The sequence below is a fragment of the Pogonomyrmex barbatus genome, unplaced genomic scaffold (genome assembly GCF_055798465.1).
Source record: "Pogonomyrmex barbatus isolate J1 unplaced genomic scaffold, ASM5579846v1 scaffold3, whole genome shotgun sequence".
In the NCBI taxonomy this organism is placed as follows: domain Eukaryota; kingdom Metazoa; phylum Arthropoda; class Insecta; order Hymenoptera; family Formicidae; genus Pogonomyrmex; species Pogonomyrmex barbatus.
The window spans coordinates 15,661,168-15,680,951 of NW_028297127.1; the positions used below are offsets into that span (position 1 = coordinate 15,661,168).

The following is a 19,784-nucleotide window of genomic DNA, read 5'->3' on the forward strand; positions in this document are numbered from 1 at the left end:
AGTAAAACCATTTCTCTTCCTTGCGCAATCAAGCGAGAATTAAAGCGCAAAAAGGAGGCATTAATCGCGAACGTTCAGCATTAACAATGTTAGATGAGAACATTTAACATAACATTACTATAATATCGTTCCCATTTCTATTGACACATTCAAAATATCCACACTCGATATATTCATCAGCAATTGCATTTTTAATTACGCGAGCAATCAAATGTTGATTAAGCTGTAAATCAAATTTAAATTGTGACTTAATCTGTTTACAGGTAATCCGTTCCCGTTTTTATGAACATTTGAAATATACAGTGCGCTTCTTAAAAACTATTGCTACATTCTTATTGAACAAACTTTTCTGCTGTATCTTCAAAATAAATTATCTTTTTAACTGGTTTAGAGTGTTATCTTTTTTTAACAAAAATTTCAAGAAGACAAAAACTTTCACTTATAAGCAACTAAAAATAAAAGATTTTCTTATAATAGATAAGTTAAACTTAAAGTTAAAACAGAATGTTATTTTGCACTTAACTTTGAATAAAATTTATTTAACTGAACTCTTATCAATATTTACTTTATCAGTATCAAATATTGAATCTTATAAATTAGAAAATCGTATCAGAAGATTCAACCAAATTTATATCAAAAATTGATTTAACGTTAACCAAAGAATTTAAATATTCAAATATTTCACAATAATATCTTTATTAACTAATAATTTGACAATTCGTAAATATTCGATATATTTATATAAGTAATTATTTTTTAATTATTATCGTACAAATATAACAATATTTTTATTGTTTTGGTAAAGTATTAATTGTAAAGATATCAACGTTTCTTTAAGAGAAGGAAAAAAAACTATCGACCTGTAAGATATATAAAAAAAACTGCATTTTTGAAAAACATCATACAAAATGCTTGAGAAATAAATTGCCTGCTACTGATCTCTTTATAACAGGAATTAAAAACCCTTACTCGTCCAGCATCATATCCCGGCTTGTCTTCCTTTCTCGAAGCCTAATTGACACGATTTTTATAAACTCCCCTCTAGGCATGAAGGGTGAAGTCTTCTTTTGTACTGCCGCTAACACCTTCAACCTCAGACCCTCCAGCAAATAAGAGTCACTTTGTAACTAAAGAGTACAACAGTGTCGGTGCACAATTATTATTTTTACGTAATAAGAAATATGAGAAACATACATGATAAAAAAATATATTAAAAACTATTTCAAATATATATATATATATATATATATATATATATATATATATATTGATAAAAGTGATTAAAAAAATTTTCGCGAATCAAGCGAGAATCTCTTGATAAATAAATATTTTTCAGCTACTATGTTTTATAAAAAAGCAATAAAAAAAGCATCTAGGCTAGGTCACTAGGACGTAGATTAGTGATCAAAATAATATTCCGGAAGCTTCTATTTTTAACAAGGAATTTCGTCCCTTAAAGTAGCGCAACTAATTTAAAAAATTGCCTCGCCCGATCGCTTCGTTACGAACGCCTGATAAAATTTTCAACTGAGAGTCACTGTCGTAAATATAGGTACAGGGGTGAAAACAGGGTGCACATTCCGAAGCCTTGGATCTGCGTATCCTCGCGCATTCATTCATAAAAATTCACTCAACCGCGTGGCTACTCCCACCGAGTGAATTGGAGGGTTCGTTCCAACCCCGATCAACGTGACAGCTCGACAAAGTTAAAGGGTACTGTGCTTCATCTTTTCAGGTTCCCTCGAGAGAATCGCTAACGGTATCTTGCAAAATACAAAGAAGAACATTTCCAGAGAGCAAGGCCATCTGACAGATAGTAATACGTAACAATTTAAAGAAGTATATTGAAAAATTTGACATTGATTCAAAAATACAATAATATAATGTTATTCAATTGTTATACATTTTTTGTACGATTTGAATAAAAATAAATTGTCCGGCAATTAAAATATATTATATCGCATATTATATCGCATCAATTAACTTTAACGCTCATATAAAACCGAATATTATATATATATATTTTATTATGACAGCGTATGTATAGAAGAGGTGAATAAGCGGTCGAAGTGAGGCAGATCTCCGTAATAAATATGTATTCTTAAGCGGATTTAGGGTTGGTTTTCCGGTGTTTTAACGCCGCGTTTTCCGACCTACCCTGAGATTAGCACGTGCCCAAACAGATATCTGTTTACTTTATTATTAAATTACAAAGTAAATTATTTTTTAATTACATTTTCTCTTTTATAATAAATTAATTGACACTTTAATACAATAATCGTCAATTAATTAAATAAATCTGGTTTGTATTATTTTAGAATATAATTGTCTTTAGAAGTTGCTATTATTAAATAGCCATCGATTAATTCTAATTAAAAACAATTACTTTTTTTATTGCAACGAGAATTATTATCGTATCAAGAATATAAGAGATTATATCGTATGTCAAAAAAATATTATATAGCGCAGGATAAGGGTTTCCCTTTAAGAGAAACGGCTGCTCGTAATCGTAATCGTAACCATAACGATCATGAAAGTTAAGGCGGCGGAGATTTCAACATTAATATTCCAGCAGCGCCCGTGCGAAGACCCGTGCCGTTAATAAAGAAATCACCAGTGATTCTGAAATGACAGTCAGCCGTCGATTTCCCATAGTCAGGAAGCCAGGCTGATGGCATTTTGACATCAGTAGCTACTAAAACCGGATGCATTAGGGTCAATTTCGGTAACTTAGGGGTATCACTTGCTTCTAGCAAAAGCATTAAACAATATACGATCCCTAATCGCTTCCTGTAGTCTCATAGACTAAAATTGTAAATGACCAAACTTTTGATATTACCACGAGTCACATTGCATATGATTATTCAAACCGTATTTCTGTTATAAAGAAAAATTTGACAAAAAAAAACAATGTACTGTATATCCGATTAAAAGACATTGTTTAAAATTAAATGTTTTAAATTGCACATAATTTTTTATTTAAAATAGCAGAATGTGCAAATTATTAGAATAAGACTAGATTATACTGCATTAATTCGAGAAGGTTACAATTGGCTATAAATTTTACTCTACATGTTAAAAAGTAATTTAATATTCAATTTTTTATAATAATAGATTATTATAAAGATTATTTTACAATATTGTGTATGACAATATTGTAAAATATTAAAAATATCTTAATTTATTACTGTTTTTTATTACAATAAATTAAATATAAGAGTTATATGTGTAGAGTTTAGAGTAAACAACCCCTAAATTCTAGAAAATTGCTGGTGGCACCCTCTGCTGCACTAACTATTAACTTCGTCGCTTCTACTGATCTAACTTCTTATTGATCTTCAAAAATTTATTCAGACACATTTATTTTTTGAAAATATATATATACAAAAAAAAACTGTTTCCAATATTAAATATCTTTATGATTATATTAAAATTTTATATAATTATTTTAAATTTTTTATAATTCTGTTTTTTAATATTTCTATACATATTGCTCAAATTATTTATTTTTATCCAAGTAATACATCTATGATAATTTGTGGCAAGAATAGTTTCCCTCCTAGCTTCAATCTCAGAAAGGGCTTTATCTTATTCAGGACCGGGCAGAGCAACCCCTCGATCTCCTTCTCCTGATCCTTGCCGACGGCTAAATAGCTAACTTCGCGCAACTATCCCAATAGATTATGATTATTGTGGAGGAAAGCTCTGATTTATGCAATTATCATAAATTCAGTCCCCGCCCAACACCTTGCGTATGCTCAAGACGCTTCTATCGTACCTCCATTCACAGAATTTCAATAGCAAATTATACGGCCGTAAAGCACCCATTCCTACTTTCGCGAAAGACCTCTCACAATTATGTCCAATGCTGTGCATCAGTTATTTATGTACTCCATTATATTCCTGTAAAAATTTGAATGTATATTGAAAGAAAATAAAAATTATTGCTTATTGATGAACAAACAAATTTTTATATTATTATTAAATTATAATTTTTATATTAAATTAAATTAATAATTTTAAAAACAATTTTCTGTTTATATTTTTGTAATTTACAATAACAGTAAACAATATAACGTTTAAAGAATTTATCAAAAAATTATATCTTTTATTTTAAATGTTTAATATTTTATATAACTATAACGATTCCGCGATGTTAAAGAAGAGCTCTACTTTGGCGACTACAGCTCTCGTCTTATCGATCGAAATGTTGTAAAGTCCATTCAGCTCAGTCAGTACAGAATAAATGAAAATACCACATTTATCGGCCGATAATAAAATTGCAAATAAAGTCGGTAAGATAATCACTCAAGATAATGATTTCCCATTTCTATTTTTAAACGAAAACAATTTATATTTAAAAAATTGTTTGTCTAACAAAAATAATGTAAATTAATTAGTTATTATTAACAAAAATTTTACAATTTATAAATATATAAAGGTTTATGTAATAAATAAAACGTATCCACATTCAATAGTAAGATGTAATAAAATAACCATGCATGATAAAATAATTATTATAATATCGGTATGTAAATACAACTCCAAATTTAATGAGAATATTTAGCTACAGAGATTTTATAAAAGACATGTAGAGATAAATTAATTCCAATAACAATCATAATCATACAATATCACAATACACAAAATTAAAATACAGATATAATTATTTATTACATATTCGAGTAAAGATAATAAAATTATAACACGTTTTAATAAACTATTTAAAACGATATTTATTTGATATTAACAATATTAAACATATTTTAAATTTTTAATTACACCTATTGATGAATAATTTTAATTTTCTTTAAATAAGTGTATCTCCATTTTCCTTTTCTCTTTTAAAATAAAATATAAATTCGTTGTTAATGTATATAATAAGCAATAAACTTTATTAATTTAGTTCACAATTAAAAAAGTTAATTAAAAATATTTTATCTTAATAGATAAATAGGTAATCTAAAGATATTATATAAATTGCACAATAATTTCATGCATTCTTTTTCTATAATCAGCTTAGCCTCAGTACAATTTATCATATAAGTTCAAAGTGCTATTAACGAGAATACAGGATCTCCAATATGGCAGTGATAAAGCTGAAAATTATCTCTTCCGCTGTGCGTCATGGATTCAAGCTTGCGTCGACATTTATACGAGTAATAACAATGTCCCACGTATGAAATGATCGATAAAAAAAAGCTACCGGGACAATATGAAACGTCAGCGGTTTATGCCGTTACAATCGTCTCGTTTTATGTTCCTCGCAGATCTCATCTTTTTACGTTGCGGCCTCGTTTCGCAATTTTCTACTAGTCAAGTGCAAAATAAGGAGATCCAAAGATGAAATAATCAATAATCTTTCATTCGCGTATGACAACAAATATTTACGGTAAAAAATTTTTCCTTTCTCCTCCAATTTTGATTTTATTAATTAATAATTTTAATTTTTTAAATTCTTCAAATATATCATTACTGCTACAATTAAAAGACACTTTTTTGCCCTACGTACATAAATAATCTCGCAATATGAAAAATTTCCAACAGATCGTAAAAAAATGAATCGGATCTCACGATGATGCATAAAAAATATGTTATAGCGTCGTACGAAGAAATTCTTTGAAGAGGATCACTTAATATCCCTCAACTCGATATGCTCGACGAGCTAATTGCCTCAACGATTATTCTCCGCGCGGGATAATAATCATGTCGCTCTTAAAAAGTAGGGCGATCTTTTTCTTCGACGTTCTATTATTAAGCATCTCAATCATTTGTACGGTTTTAAAATATCACCGACGTTGTCTCTCAGACATGACGATGTCACCTGTTTATGTGCGCGAACGAATTGTACGTGCGGACTTCGGAAGGATTGCATGTTACTCCTACGATTGTCGTCGCGGATTATCCGCGGATTACTCGTGTCCCACTTACCTTTTTAGGGGAGGGATGCAACACGGTCACCGGGACTTGGCGAGGGGTTGGCATGGGCGGTGTAGGTAGTTGAATGTGCTCCTTCACGGGAAACCGCGATAATTTCGACTCCCGATTCGATGGTAATTCGAGCAGATGCTGTATCGAGTGATTTTGTCTTGTTTTCTTCGACGCCATCCTATCAACAAATTAATCCGCACTTTATAATATCCGCACGAGTTTGGATGTCGAGAAAATAAGTCTGATTTTCTGGCAGTTCATCAAACACGATAATTACATAAAAACTTGCCGTTATGATCCACAATTATTTTCGCGAAACTCGAAATTTATTGTTATCCTTTTATAACTTCGGATTCCAATAAATTCGCATTGTTATTCTTCACGTCTTTTATGTCAAAGAAATATCCGAAAAATATTAAAACAATTTTAATTAAAAGTTTATCATATTATCATCTTGCATCGCGAATCATTGTACGAATTTTATTTATAAGTATCGAGAATTTCGTAAAAAATACAGATTGTAATCGCGCGACCAAGCCGAACGATAGGCATGTGCGTAGATACCTTTTTCCAGGGGCGCAAAGGCACTGGATATCGGATAAAACTTTCGCATTTAACTTTTCCGTCCTGCTGGGGAAACGACCAACAAAGCTCATCACCGGAAAGTTTTCCGAGACAAGGATGGGCGATCGACTCGGAAGGGAGACAGAGCTCGGGGCGCGCATGCTCTCACCACTACACGGACATGACCGTGATTGTGGCAACATCCAGACTCAGATTATCCAAATATCGGACATCCGAGAACTCTCGTGGTTAGATAAGCTACAAAATCGTCGACCGTTCTACAGCATATGGAAGTACACATACGGAAGAATAAAATTATGAATGTGTAAAAACAAGTGCAAAATCATTTATGGAATTAATCAAATATACCCGTTTATTTCAAGCCAAAGATATTTTTGTGATTTCTTGATATTCATTTCGAACATAATGGATCTAAGCAAATTTTGTTGAAGTTTATTATTTTAATTCCCAGAGGTACGTCAAATATTTGTATTGATAGAAAAAGACAAAAAAAAATTTTTTTCAGAATCGTTTCTCACATAAATTCCGAAATCCCCGCGTGAAACACATCTCTTGCCTCGTGTACGCGGGGATGTGGTAGCTCACCCCCTAGCCGTCGCGAAAGTTTGTTCTCCCTCGCGTGTTTACGCACGCGCCGCATCGCGCGCTCTCACGAATCACGCGCGCGCGCGCGCGCGCACACACACACACACACACACACACACACACACACACACACACACACACACACACACACACATGGGAATACACCTACACTTGCTGCTGCAAGCTGCAAGCACGTGTACATGTCGACGAGGATTACGACCGTGACCTTACCGACCAAATCGTCAGCGAAAAAAACGAGGGTGTCCTTTCTAATACGACCACCGAAATCATCGCACACGTAATAACAACTGTTAATTAGATTATCTCTCGCCCTTAAAATACGAACGAGGCTCGTTACAAAACCGCGCCCATTTATACATCTTTCCGCATATAACTAATCCTCATTAAATAAATAAAATTAAAAAAATTGATTATGATAACAAATTTCACATCTTGGTGAATATGTAATCGATTTATTTATTATTAACGTAATCTAATTGATAATTTAAAAAAATATTTGGATCTGCACGACTTGTGCTTTAATTATTCTTTTAATTTAATGAACAAAGATATATAACAAAATATCAGTTATGAAATGAACAATATATATATATATATATATATATATATATATATATATGTTGGATTAATTTTGATGCAATTCACAGTAGATACGCTGCAAATATTACCAGCTTTGATCACCGAGTCGCAACGACCGCTCGTGCCGATCGATTAGACCCATTCAGCCATAATGCATACATATAACTCTAATTAGCCTTGATATGAAATCGACAATGCTTGTAATAAATAAAAATTTCTGAAAACGAGTGTAACGTATCCAAGCCAGTGATATACAGTGATGTATATTTTAATGAACTGCGTCATCTTTCTAGCTCTTTGTTTTCTTCATAATGTAAATCTTTCCTTCATAACTTTTCATATTAAATATGCTAGTTAAATAAATTAATATTAATATTATAATAACATTATAATATAATAACATTAAATTATAACTAAAATAATAATTAAAATTTATAAAATTAAAAATAAATCTGCTTGAAATTACCTAAAAATTAAAGTTTTCTTGTGATGATTATAGTTTGTGATAATCCCTTTTTTTCAATCTTATTCTTAAAATACGCTTTAACTGTTTCAGAAAAGCTGCATATCTGATTGTATTATCGTTGCACGATTCCAATTTACATATCGATGAATTCATGAATTATCTACGATCTTTTAATAAAAAATTCACTGTACCTACAATAAATCAGACGAATAAGTAGATTTTTGCAAGACGATATCTCAACTCTTTCCGTTTCTTCCTATTTCCTCTCAATCGATTTGCCATAAACGTGCATCGCCTGTTACGATCATACTCTTCTGAACTTCAACCGAATTGGAACGCGACCCGAGAATTAAATAAAGTGTAATCGATCACATCCGCGATGGATTCGCTTAGCAGATTTCACAAGACATCGTAACACAATTTATTTTAATAAGCGTTTAAACATAAAATTTGAAATATGTTAAACAATTGATTTTATGTAAAAGATATTTCCAAGCTAAAAAACAAACTTTTTGACCGTAAATTAAAACTAACTTGAAATTGATATTTGATTGGCAGAAATGATGAAAATCATGAAAAGTTATTATTTGTAAGTTTCAATATAAAATATTATTTCAACTTATCTATAAATTAAAAACTTCTAAAATAACAATTCATTTCAAGATTAAATAAAAATGAAAAACTTGAGTCTCTTTTTAAACATATTTAAAATTTTATTTTTATATTAATGATTTTCATTTTTTGTGTCGCTTGTAATATAAATACTATCGACTTCTCGAAAAAGTGTTGCTACATGATACCACATATAATAATCAATGTTATTGTGATAAAATATACACAGTAATTTAACATAAATTTAATGTTACGGGATAAATGCATTTAATGGAGTACCAATGTCCATATGAATGTAGGCAATAATAGAGTATCAACTAATTGAGCAATTATACGATATTCAGAAGATAATGTGATGATAAATAAATTTAATCTAAAGTATATTTTGGTTACGTAGATTAATAAATGTTTAAATGCATTATTAAATGACTTGTATTTTGTAGCGCTTCGTTTCTTCTTATACAGCATTCCAATTCAGAGCAAGCAATCAAATCACACTATCTCTGCGCGCCTCAGATCAGTTAGCAAAGGCAAAAGCAAAGAGGGAAAGAAGGGGACAAGGTAAAGGAGAAGAGAAGAGGGAGGATACGTATTTCAGTCATCCGACCAACTTTTGCAAGTTTAATGCCCGGGCGCTCGAGTAATTTAACACGACGAAATTAACTTTTCAGTTTTACCAAAGTTTCCTGGCAACTTAACCGCGTCTCCACCCCCTTCTCGCTCCTTTCACATCGTCCTGCGCTCCGCATCCCCCCCCCCTCCGGAATCCACTTCCCTGTTCCCCCTCGAACCGACACGAAGAGCCGGGACCAACTTTTAAAGCGCTCGTCGTGGTAACAACTGCGTGGCGCAGCGCTCGCTTCGCCGAACTATAATTCCACCCTTAAGACCCGAAGTTTACGACGTAAACTTTCCCACTCTCGCCACCGCGGTGGGCTGATGCCGATGCTGGAAGTCTGGGAATGAGAGGCCGAGACTGGAAACGGTTATCGAAATCATCGTCTCAGTCAGAACATTCGTGTCGTCGGTCAAAAACTTATAATTTGAAATTTCCACAACACATTTTGGAAATTTACGTCATAAACAACACATCAAGTAAAACTTTCAGCTTTAGATACTGGCAGATTAAATACTATTAAATTTAAATACTAATTAAATACTATTAAATTTACAATCCATTGAAACAATCATGTCTATAATTTATAACGTTATGAAAAAAAAAAATATATATATATGTATATTTGAGTTATCTCTATAAATATATATTAACGTGACAAAATATACCCGATCCTGTTTAGACTTTCTTTTATTTTGTAATATACGTTACGGTACAAAGCCATAAATCAACCACAAATTATATATTATGATTCTGTACGCGCTCATACGGCTGGATTATCGATAGTTTGCAGTGACAAATTCATTTACGAACAAATCAATAAAAGCAAAGCGTAATACAAGAGTAAAGGATTATTCGTGCGAAACGTGAGACATGTGCTTTCTACTTTATGCTCTTCGGAACAAATTTTTCTCTTTTTTTCTCTTTTTCTCTTGTTTTCCAAGCGTATGATTCATTTTTATTCGTGTGATCCCCGTTGTTTCGTTTATAAATTACAACGTCGCGACATGACTATCGATTAATCGCGAATAACGGGAAATACCTCCGAGGTAATTTCTGATTTTCCCTCCCTCTTTTTTTTTCCCATCTGCGTATCTTCTGTTGACTATGCAGTCGCAAACTTAGAGAGTCTCGGTCGATCGGGCATCCGATGCCCCGTGCCAATACTTTTCCGACTAGTTTTGCGTGGCTATTATAGCCGCACGATTGGCTCTCCGTTACTTCCCATTCATCTGTCCCGACATCCGCAACTTCTCGACGATCTCGAATCTTTTCGCCGAGAGTCAGCACGACGACAACCAACGGGCGGATACCGTAACTTGAGATATCGTCGCTATCGCTCATTCCAAAACGTCAGTTCTTCCGGCAAACAAAGACCTTTAATGACTCGGACTTGCCATCCGCGTATTTGGCGGCAAAAATATTCAGCTGGTAATAAATGGACGCGCGTGCGCGCATATTGTTGTTGAAAACAGAGATTTGCTCGAAGGAGATTGTCCAAAAGACGCGGATAACTATGACAGATTCAGACGCCCCATCGCGATGGCGGAATATACAACGCGGAAGATTGCGCTCTGGTGAAGTTCCGACGTTCTGAACTTTTGAAACGACATTCATCGGATACAGAAGGCGAGATGGAGAAAAGAAATAGGAATCCATAAAAAGGGGGTTCGATGGTTGACTGAGCTCATAAAGAAATGTGTCGATTCGACGAGGCGATTTCAACTTTCGTCGTGAGCATCCGTATCGCGAATCCTTTGCAAACGTAACGCTACAAAATTCCGAAAGAATTTCGAAAATTAAGCTTAACTTCCATAAATTTTCGCATGCTGTTTCTTTATTCGAACTGATTCAGATATGTTAAACTCTTTTCAAGTTGTGTCATTATAGAATTGTCTAAATGCGTTCAATTATAGGTTTCAACTAACGATATTTGAAGGGAAAAAAAGAAGAGTAGATTTTATTTATATGTTCAGATCTTACAAATGTGCAGCTAGGACAAGAATGCATTATTTAAATTCAAATCCCATCCTTGTCCCATTAAGTTTACATCTCTCTTACCATCTCCTATTACAACATGTTATTGTACGCTGGACCAAAATGGAATAAGAAGAGAAATATGACTTGTATTCAAAATAGCTTTCACGGGAATAGAACGCTGCTTGTTATTTTTCCTGTCATTGCTATTTTTAGTAAACAGATGTATTACTTTATAAGAAACTCAGAAATTAATTTTTTATCACGCGTAATTCTATCTCATAATAGCATCTCTGTTATATAGCTGTATACTGTCTTTAAAATCAACTCTGTTGTTGACCCACACACATATACATGTAAATACCAATGGAAATTTCAAATATCAATTTAAAATAGCATAAAGTCAACAATACTAATGGATGTGAAAATATCGTGTATGCAACAATTTCAAACATGCTAAGCGAAATGTAGTTTCTGGATCAATATAAATGCACGTGTATACTTGATTTGTTGATAAATAATAATTCTCTCTATAAGACGTTGATGTAACACGATGAAGAGAGTATTTTTCTTTTTCCCATTCGCACACAATCTTAATGAAAATTTCAACATTCTACATTCTACATTCGTTACGCGACAGTTACGCGCATTTACGTTATTCCTAATTCTTTCAATATAAACAAAAAATATCGTGGCTTTATATGTAATTAACGGTCTTCCTTGGCAAAACGTGACGTATTAATGTACGCTTTATAATGACGTAAAACGTGGACAAAAGAATCGCGACGGAATGGAATACGGAGCTTATCCGAGGCAATAAGCCGGTGTTTGCGTAAAAAGGAGATACAAAACGGTACGAGATTAGCCAGCAAGCACTGCTCTCCCGAGAGACCCCATGCCGAAGGATAACAGGAAACGGCGCGGATTACGACGTGACCGTCAACGACGATGCCGAGAACGAGACGCACGCGCCACGGAATCGGGGTTGAAAGGCCTCGGACCACGCTCCGGGGAGACTCCAAAAGCGCCCCGCCAACAGCCACTTGGTGGAATTCGAGGCGCAATGTCGACAACGCGGAATTACACCGCGGGAGTCGGCTTAATTAGTGCTTCTCTGCCTCGCCGTGCATCGAGCTGTCGTGATATGCGCTACTAAACGCACTCGGAACATTGTTTACGATGCGCCTCACATCGCGAGAGCAAAGAGCGCGAGCTCCTTTCGCAGCATCCCGCGCGAATGAAATAGATATCCAGAGAACGTGTACAACGCGAACCTGACAAAGACAAGATAAAAAAGATCGCCGTATACGAAACTGTGTTCCATAAGTGTACATATAAATATACCTGACTCGACGTAAAGACAACTATTTTAAACTATTCGAGACTGCATAATATCATTGATCAATGCGCATTAATAAACAATATCACTTGAATATATTATATCATTAAATCTGACAAAACGTAATAAGATAATACGAAAACGTAAAATTGTGAAATAGAATAGTATTGAAAGATTGTGAAAAAGAATCGCGTAGAAATTAAGCTACATCGAATATAAATTAAATGTAGAAGAGTAGATTTTAATTACTGAGGCCTAAATTGACGGTCAGTTTGACACATTCACAATGGGTTTTCTTTTAAACGGCAAACGGCAGGATCTAGATCTTAGTGGTGTAAATTAGCGTTTTTTATTTCCGATAGAATTCACTCGGTTAGAAGAGAGGTGTAAAAGTTTTCGACGCTCGCGAAACTTTCGAACGTGCGACGGATTGGTATTGGCAAGTTCGTAGTGAAAGGGGTTCCCTCGCAGAGGATTAATCTCGCGTTGAGTCTGCGCGCACGGAATCCCGATAATCAAAAGCATTGATACGCTCACAACAAGCATCGTTATATAGTCGAGCCAGCAGACGATCAGCTGACATGGCTTGCTCCCGGCACAAATATCTGTGTTTACTCTAAACAACTCTATAGTGTATTATTCGTATATTATTTGACAAAGGAAAAAAATTTACAATGGAGCCGTTATCAAGGACAAGTAAAAAATTAAAGGAGAAAAAAATTTCGTTTTCGTTTTTAATGCGGTAGACTGAAGTACGTTCAAACGCGAGAAGTATCTATGTCGCATTGCTGAAAAAAGTTACAGATCATAAAGAAGTGAAATCCGTTGCATGCCGAATGTATCGAGATACGAGAAAACAGTCAAAAAACTTATTGTTCACGATTGGTTTTCGAATTACTCAGACGGATATTAAAGAGGCACACGTGACAAGAGGGAAAAACCGTCAACTTGGGCAAGAAGATATGTAACGTGTGGTGTGTGTACGTGTCGCGCGTAAAAAAAAAAATCTTTATTCACTTATCGGTCATCCGACCGACTTAAGCGTTACTTGTACTGTACAAGCGAATAATTCATACCTCAAGCGTCTTGATTAAACGTCGCGATGCGCCAAACTATTCGCGCAAATTACACGTTATCACGTCCCGCACATCTCCGCGAACTAGAACGCAGGATACGCGCGATTACGACAAGTCATCTCGCGGCAATCGTATCTCGCGTCGTGCTCCACTTTATTCATCCCTTCCGTCAGCGCAGCACGCGACACGTTTATCGCTGGCACGCGTCCTGGCGTTACCGACAGAGCAAAACTCGTTACTAGGTTAGAATCCGCTGAAAAGGGATGCTAGCGGGGGTGGTGAGCGATCGTCGCTTCTCCCCTCCTGTCCGGGTGCGCGCGCGACCCCTCTTCACCCTCGCGTCGTTTCTCTCGCAGTTTCCAGGATCTCCGGAAAACTTTGCTGGAAAGCGGCGGGGAGAGGCGGCGGCGCGGCGACGGCGGCAGTCGGGGGTTGGGATGGGGGTACGGCGATTATATACGGGGTAGGTAGACTTCGAGTAGGGGAAACGGTTCCTTCCGCGCGGCCGAGCCACCCCCTTATCCTACCCTACCCACCCTTTGTCTGTCTCTGTGTGTAAGCATGAACGCGGTAAATAAAAAAGTTTCATGTCACTCGCGAATTCGTCGGCGCCGGCAATGCGCAGGCACCAACATGGCCGCGCACTTCGCGAAACTTTGTCGAAACATCTACAGATTATCAAACAACAGCTAGATAGAGCGTTTACTCGAGGCGAGGCGGCGGGGATAGTTGGGAAGAAACTAATATTCTCGGTTAAAGAGAGAGAGCTGAATATTAAGCGCGTCCCTTTTGCTAATTGCGAAAGATTGTTTCTTTCGAAATGACCCTTTTAAAAAACAACAGCTATTAAACGCATACGAGTAATCTCTGATAACTATGCAATACCGTTCTAATGTATAATCTCTAATTACGTAATGTAATGAATAATTGATCGCATACTTAATTATCAATGAAGAATGAAGTTTACGTTCATCCGATTGTTGATGCGTAATTATGCAAACCATATAGAAATTAAAAGGCCGATTATATTTAACAGAGTAATCAGCGCATTAGACCATTTTTCATCCATTAACAATTTAAACAGAAATCTTGAGAGACAATAGCGCGAGCGCACGAAGCACGTGGCGGATGTTTGGAAAAGTGCCCTGTCCCAAGTCGAATGGAATTGAAAGCACGCGAGTTCCATCACGCCAAATGGAAAAACGAAAGTGGACGAAACGCTACATCCGTTCAACATAGATCGGCGAAGTGCATAGGATGGTTTCTTTCTGATTGTCGGAAGCTGTCTACTCGTGGCACGGTAGCCGTACCTGGTTGCCTGCCGCCTGCCCTCGTGGGAGTCAGCTAAGGGAAATCAATATCTCACTAGGGGTAGAGAACATGAGGAAGAGAGAGATGAAGCAACGAGAGTAGGAGCTGGCGAAGGTGGAGAAGGAAGAAGAGGAGGAGGAGGAGGAGGAGGAGGAGGAGGAGGAGGACGCATCGAAGAAGGAGAAGAGGAGACGCGGATTCGCGCGCGGTGGGAGGAGGGTGGCCGCGCGCTCGTCGACCTCGCTCGCTCGCTCGCTCGCTCGTGGCCGTAGTGTCACGCGTGAACTCGACCGCCGCGGTAGCACGCGTGAATCTGCGCGAGCGATTCTGACCATTCCACGCTGATTCTTAGCGGCCGCGTGCCGGTCACCGTGCGGAGTAGGCTTCCGTCGTTGGTAGCGCGTGGCCACGTGTGTCGTCGTCGTCCTCCCTTAGCGCGCGACAACCGCCACTACGCGCACGCTATGTACTCTTTTATGTACTCTTTCATGTACCCTATGTATACAAGACGAGAGTGAAACACGTTAGCCCGCGTGTCGCGCGAGCGTATATACCGTAGCCCCCGCGCGCTCGTTCCAAACCTGTCGGCCGCTTAGCGGGAACTGGAGACGAAAACCTTGCCTCCGCATCGCGTTGCCGCCGTCCTCCGGACTCTCGCTCCAAACTCTATCCCGCGCCTCTCATCCCCGCGCGCGCGAGACTCACCCCCAATTTTCTCCCTGGCCCTCTTTCTCGCTCGTCGCCACCGCCGCCGCCGTCGCCGCCGCCACCACCGCGCGTTCTCGCACACCGCGTTTCTCGACGAAACTTTCCCGGCGCGCGTCGGGACACGCCGATCCACCACTACCGCTTTACCATCGACACCACTACTATCGCCGCCACCACCACCACCAATATCGCCGTAGTTACTACCACTATTCAACCCCGGTCACGATCACCTTCGACGCTTCCACGTTTACCAGTAGCAATCCGACGATGTGTTGCCTACGGCGCGTCTCCGTCGAACTTCCCTCTTCTTTCCAGATTCAACCCCTCCCCCCCTCCCCCTTCTTCTTTTCCCTCCTTTCATTCCGATTCTCCGCTTCGCCCGCGCGTGCCACCCTTTCCTCCGCATATATCCTGCGCGCCGCGCGTTTCCTTCTCCGCTTCTCCTTCAAGTTTCGCCCAACTTTTTCCACCCAACCCCACTGCTCGGAGCCGACGACGATGCTACCGCGACATACGCTGTATATATATATATATATATATATATATATATATATATATATATATATCTCACGCGCACGGCTCCTTCCACCTTTCTACCATCTTCCTTCTATCTCTCTCTTTCTCTCTTGCCTGCTTCTTGTCTTGGGGATGCGCACTACGTACTAACGTACGCGGCTCGCGAACCATCCGCCAAGTCGCGAGGCAAACTTTGGAATAGCGCGATACTTTCGGATAATCGAAGAGAATGCAACTAGAAATTCGCACACTTTGTTTTTAATGAATCACATATATCTTGAATACTACACGCAATAAAGATACTTAATAAAACATATATTACGAATTATGTCTGAGTCTTGAAGACTTTGTAAAATTATTATTATTTTTAAATATTCGCTATATTATACTTTAGAATATATGAAACTCAATAAGAGAAAAAATGATTACTAACGATCCCTTGTAAATTTTAAAATAGCTACCCTGTAAAAAATTGTAGCCTTTTATTTTATTTAATACTTATTACATAAAATGTCAAATTCCGATGATTATATTTTAATCAAAAAGGACTCTTTACTGAAGAGTATTTTATGAATTCTTCTTTTAGATATATCCATAAAAGTTTTATGTGTTTAAAAAAAGAGAAGAAGAGATAGAAAGAGAAAAATTCTATATCACGTATTAGATAATCGGAATCAATCAAAATTGCTACAAAATTTACATAAACGCAATTCACGTCTGATCAAATAATACATTCTTTTCATTCTATCCTTTAAACTGAAAGTTTAAACATTCGATACAATTTATTATATGCAGTTTTTTTTATAAAGAGGTTTTACATTTACACAATTACCAATGTTAGAGTTAATTTTAATTTCGCATATATCTAAAACGAGACTTTTTGAAAGATTTGATTAAATTTTAGTGTTATTTATGCTTGAAACTTTTACTAAATAATTTAATGTAAATTAATATTGATCTCAGCAGTTATATAAGAACTTTATGCAAATTTCTGAGATACAGAAATACACAGCCGTATAATTCTACATGACGTTTATAATCGTTTTACTATATATATATATATATATATATATATATATATATATATACATATCATTAAAATCAATTAGTAAAACGGTTATAAATGTTATGTAAAATTACACGGCTGTGTATCTCAGAAATTTGCATAAAATTCTTGGTAATTAGTAATTGTGTAAATGTAAAACCTTTTTATAAAAAAAGCTACATATAATAAGCTGTATTGAATGTTTTATATATATATATATATATATATATATATATATATATATGTTCTTTTTTTTTTAATTTTAAAATTGAACGTGAATTGCGTCAAAGATAAATAAATTAAATTGTTAATTACAGATACAGCTTTGCTACGAGATACAACATTATTATAAAGCAATTGTGACGATCTTGAGTATTCTTCAGGAAATATTGTCGATTACGCGAGATGGAATATTAGAATGCCACAACGCAAAACATACATATTCATCTGTAACTATGTAAATCCAAACATGAGATATAATTGAATTGCAACTTTAGTATTAATCGAAAGAGATATCGAGCTCTGGCCCACAAAGTCGACATCAATGAACGGAATTTTCCCGTATAAATCATAATGCGACAAACTTCACGAATTTAACCGTCTGTGTCACGGACAGGGAAGGGAGCAGGGGGTGAACCGGGCGAGGTGCACGCTTTAAGCAGCGGCACGCTTCAACAAGGATGAGAGAGAGGGTAGAACACCGGGGTGGGCGAGCGCCGGACGTCGCGACGCCTGCGTCAATCTGCGATTCATTGCCCTGGCAACGGCCGACGCTTACCGCTATTCTCCCTATAGGGTGTCCTATTTTTAACGCGCAATCCTTTAAACAGTAGAATTCTCTCAAAAGAATAATAATGATTTCAAAATTAAGATATTAATTGCTTCTATAAATTATAAAATATTTAAAATTACATGTACACTCGTGCAAGCGTAGAATTATTATAATTTAAATTATATATAATTTTATGAAAATAAAACAAATACTTTACAAGCATAATTATATAATAACATCATGTTTCATCTTTGTGAAACGATTTTTTAATAGAATCCTGGAGATTTAACATTTAATTAGGAAGACATTTAATGTTTAACGTTTGAAAATTATGAATAAAAATGGTCGATTCAATTTTCATTAAAAAAAAAGCGATAAAAATTTTACTTCTGAGAAAAGACAACCCTGATACTTGATGTAATACTGGACATGTATACACCTTATATATCTTTACTCGCCGACTCGCTCCTTCTCAATCACTGTTTCATTTATTTCTTTCACCACTCGGAAATCTTCCTTTCCTTCTCACCGATATCTCTTTTCCTTTTCTTCCTTCCTTCTTCCCTCTCTACTTGCCCTTTTTCCTCTGATACGATTACATCGCAGAAATGGTATAGCTTCAAGCAAATCGACAATGTAAGAAATGGATTTTGTCATTTCCTCCATCACCGGGTTTTCTAATTCAAGCAATTGTCATAAGTACTTCACAATCGGAACGACAATATTTGGTCCGTATTATTATACAAGAATCGGAAATAGTTATTTAAATTATGACAAAAAATTATTATATTATTTTAGATAAATTATCACATTAACGTAGCTTTAATAAATATTTGTCATTTATATGATACATAAATAGCACAATATATAAATAATGTTTTAAAAAATTTTCTTATTGCTTTTCTCGCTATTATATAAGTGCTCGCTATTATATAACATTACGTTCTAATTCAAAATTAATTACATCCTGTCAATCTGACTCGTTGCAACTACATACACCTAATTAAATCACTAAGTTTATAGATTAAGATCTAAGATCTAACTTATAAAAGCATTGACCTAATGCCCCAGTCTATTAGCGAAATGTGACAGCGTACTAAAATTGATTTTGTAAGAAATGGGAGGAAAACTTCTTTTCAGAGAGAAAAAATCTTCTTTTTAAGATTTAAATAAAATTTTAAAATGCATTTGTGACATTTTTTTCTTTAATTAAAATTGTTATATGAAATAATTAAATTTTTTTTCTCTCTTGTATCATTTTTAGTTATATTTACTAAAACGATATATTTTTGAATAAATGGCCAATGAAAACTTTATGCATTGACATTATTGGCCGAATACCAATTATTTATAAAAGATATTAATATTTGTCATAAAATACTGATTATTTATTAAAAACCATGTATTAAAAATTAATAAAAATACTGACTTTATAAAAATAAATCATTTTGCATACATTTTAATTCTGTCTTCATATATTTTTACATTTTATAGATATACTATTGATAAAAAAATATGTAACGTAAGCATTTATCATATTATTTATAAAAATTATTTGTAAAAATACTTTCGCTTCAATTTCCTTCAAGTTACATCTGGTCTAACTACTGCACCCCGTTATCGATAAAGAAAACTGGTTCCCCCT

At 35.5% G+C, this 19,784-nt stretch overlaps 1 protein-coding gene across 5 annotated transcripts in view; it reads right to left on the reverse strand.

The window, feature by feature from the left end:
- LOC105427986 (uncharacterized) overlaps positions 1–15,959 on the reverse strand; it is a 278,359-nt gene extending 262,400 nt beyond the window's left edge. The window contains exons 1-2 of one of the 5 annotated variants that reach the window (XM_089079846.1): positions 15,804–15,959; positions 5,932–6,109 (exon numbers count right to left, since the gene is read on the reverse strand). In XM_089079846.1, coding sequence (XP_088935972.1) covers positions 5,932–6,108 — 177 coding nt within the window. In that variant the 5' untranslated portion in view covers position 6,109; positions 15,804–15,959. Of the gene's footprint in view, positions 1–5,931; positions 6,110–6,495; positions 6,724–13,787; positions 14,456–15,803 lie in introns of those variants that run through there. The other 4 variants (XM_089079845.1, XM_089079842.1, XM_089079844.1 and 1 more) reach the window with 4 other exon arrangements.
- Positions 15,960–19,784: the final 3,825 nt, after the last annotated feature.